This window comes from Lolium rigidum, chromosome 5 (assembly GCF_022539505.1).
Source record: "Lolium rigidum isolate FL_2022 chromosome 5, APGP_CSIRO_Lrig_0.1, whole genome shotgun sequence".
In the NCBI taxonomy this organism is placed as follows: domain Eukaryota; kingdom Viridiplantae; phylum Streptophyta; class Magnoliopsida; order Poales; family Poaceae; genus Lolium; species Lolium rigidum.
The window spans coordinates 30,630,885-30,632,217 of NC_061512.1; the positions used below are offsets into that span (position 1 = coordinate 30,630,885).

Sequence of the window (1,333 nt, forward strand, 5' to 3'; positions counted from 1 at the left end):
TTGAGCTTAGAAGTTAACATCTAGTTTCATAGGTGAGTTATCACTTTAGGATGGTAAATGTTATCGTGGACAACTAGAGCTACACACTAAAACACCTAGGCGTGTCCAATAAATTGATTATAAAATCATCTTTCTCAAACATAAGTAAACCTGCAACCCTGACCCTCACAGGGCACACAAATAGTATATAACTGAAACGATATAATAATAGTCTAGTTGAAAAGATAATCAGCACACCTTTTGTCCTTGAGGAAATTCGATATGATGTCGATGAGATGTTCCAACGTAGATGCTTCAGTGCCAACTAGTGGCACACTAGTATTAGCCGCTACTTGTTGGAGAATTCCAGCGAGAACCCGTCTCGTGTTACCATCTGGAGTGACTGACACAAAAGCCTGAGACTGGAACTTACTTCCAATCGCCTCATACACTAGGTCGGCGAGCGTTGTTTTGCCCATACCGGCCGATCCATAAATGAATGCATATTTTAGCTCATCCCTTGGTATGGCCATACCCACCGGCGTTGTTGTCTCGCCTTCTCCGACGAGGTGTTGGATGAGCTCATCCCTTGGTCCAGCCATACCCACGAGCTCTGATGCATCCTTGCGGAGAAAGGGAGCTCGAGGCTTTGCAGGACCGGAGTCGGCGGTGGCTAATTTTCCCCATGACAATGAACTTGAGAGAGCCTTCTTCCACTTGGTGCGACACCTCCTTGACACATCAGTAGATCGTTTCTTGAAATCGTGGAAAGGGCTTGCTTTAATCTTGGTCTGTACGAGCCGCTTGTTGCTGAGGTTACGCTCCAAGCTGAGGAGGAAGTCGACGATGGCGTCATCCACATCGTCGGCAAGATCCAATGCCTCCATCTTCAACGCCTTTGATGCAGCATCAAGCTCCTCCCTCTCCCATATGTTCCAGAGGATGGAATGCACGGGCTTGAGCTTAGACCTGATGAACTTGACGTCCCTCCGAGTACGCCACCGAATCTTGTACTCACTGCCCAGCAGATCAGAAAGCTTGGCGATGACAGGCCCCAAGGACCCCGTGGCAGCAGTCACAGGAGCCTCCTCCATGTCTTCCCAGCGAAGACGAGACTTTCCCCGCCAGCGGCTTCCCGGCGAGCTCTCCATGTCTTCTCTTGGCGGGGATGTGTTGTATGTTGTGAGTTGTGTCTAGGCTTGAGCCATGAGCGTATTTCTTCCGATTGCTTGGTTTACCCATATTCGTATTTTAAACTAGTTGTCACGATTGGGATCAAAGCCAGTTTGAGCTTCTTATTTGTTTATTACTCTGATGAGAACTAGTTTGTCAGGATTGGGACCAAAATTGCGCG

At 48.2% G+C, this 1,333-nt stretch overlaps 1 protein-coding gene across 1 annotated transcript; it reads right to left on the bottom strand.

Moving 5' to 3' along the window:
* Positions 1–212: 212 nt before the first annotated feature.
* On the bottom strand, positions 213–1,073 carry LOC124655803 (disease resistance protein RGA5-like). The gene has a single exon (XM_047194642.1). It carries the CDS (start codon positions 1,071–1,073, stop codon positions 213–215), a length of 861 nt encoding a protein of 286 aa, XP_047050598.1.
* Positions 1,074–1,333: the final 260 nt, after the last annotated feature.

Coding starts and splice junctions, on each gene's coding strand:
- LOC124655803 (XM_047194642.1), bottom strand. CDS start 1,073: ATGGAGGAGGCTCCTGTGACTGCTGCCACGGGGTCCTTGGGGCCTGTC.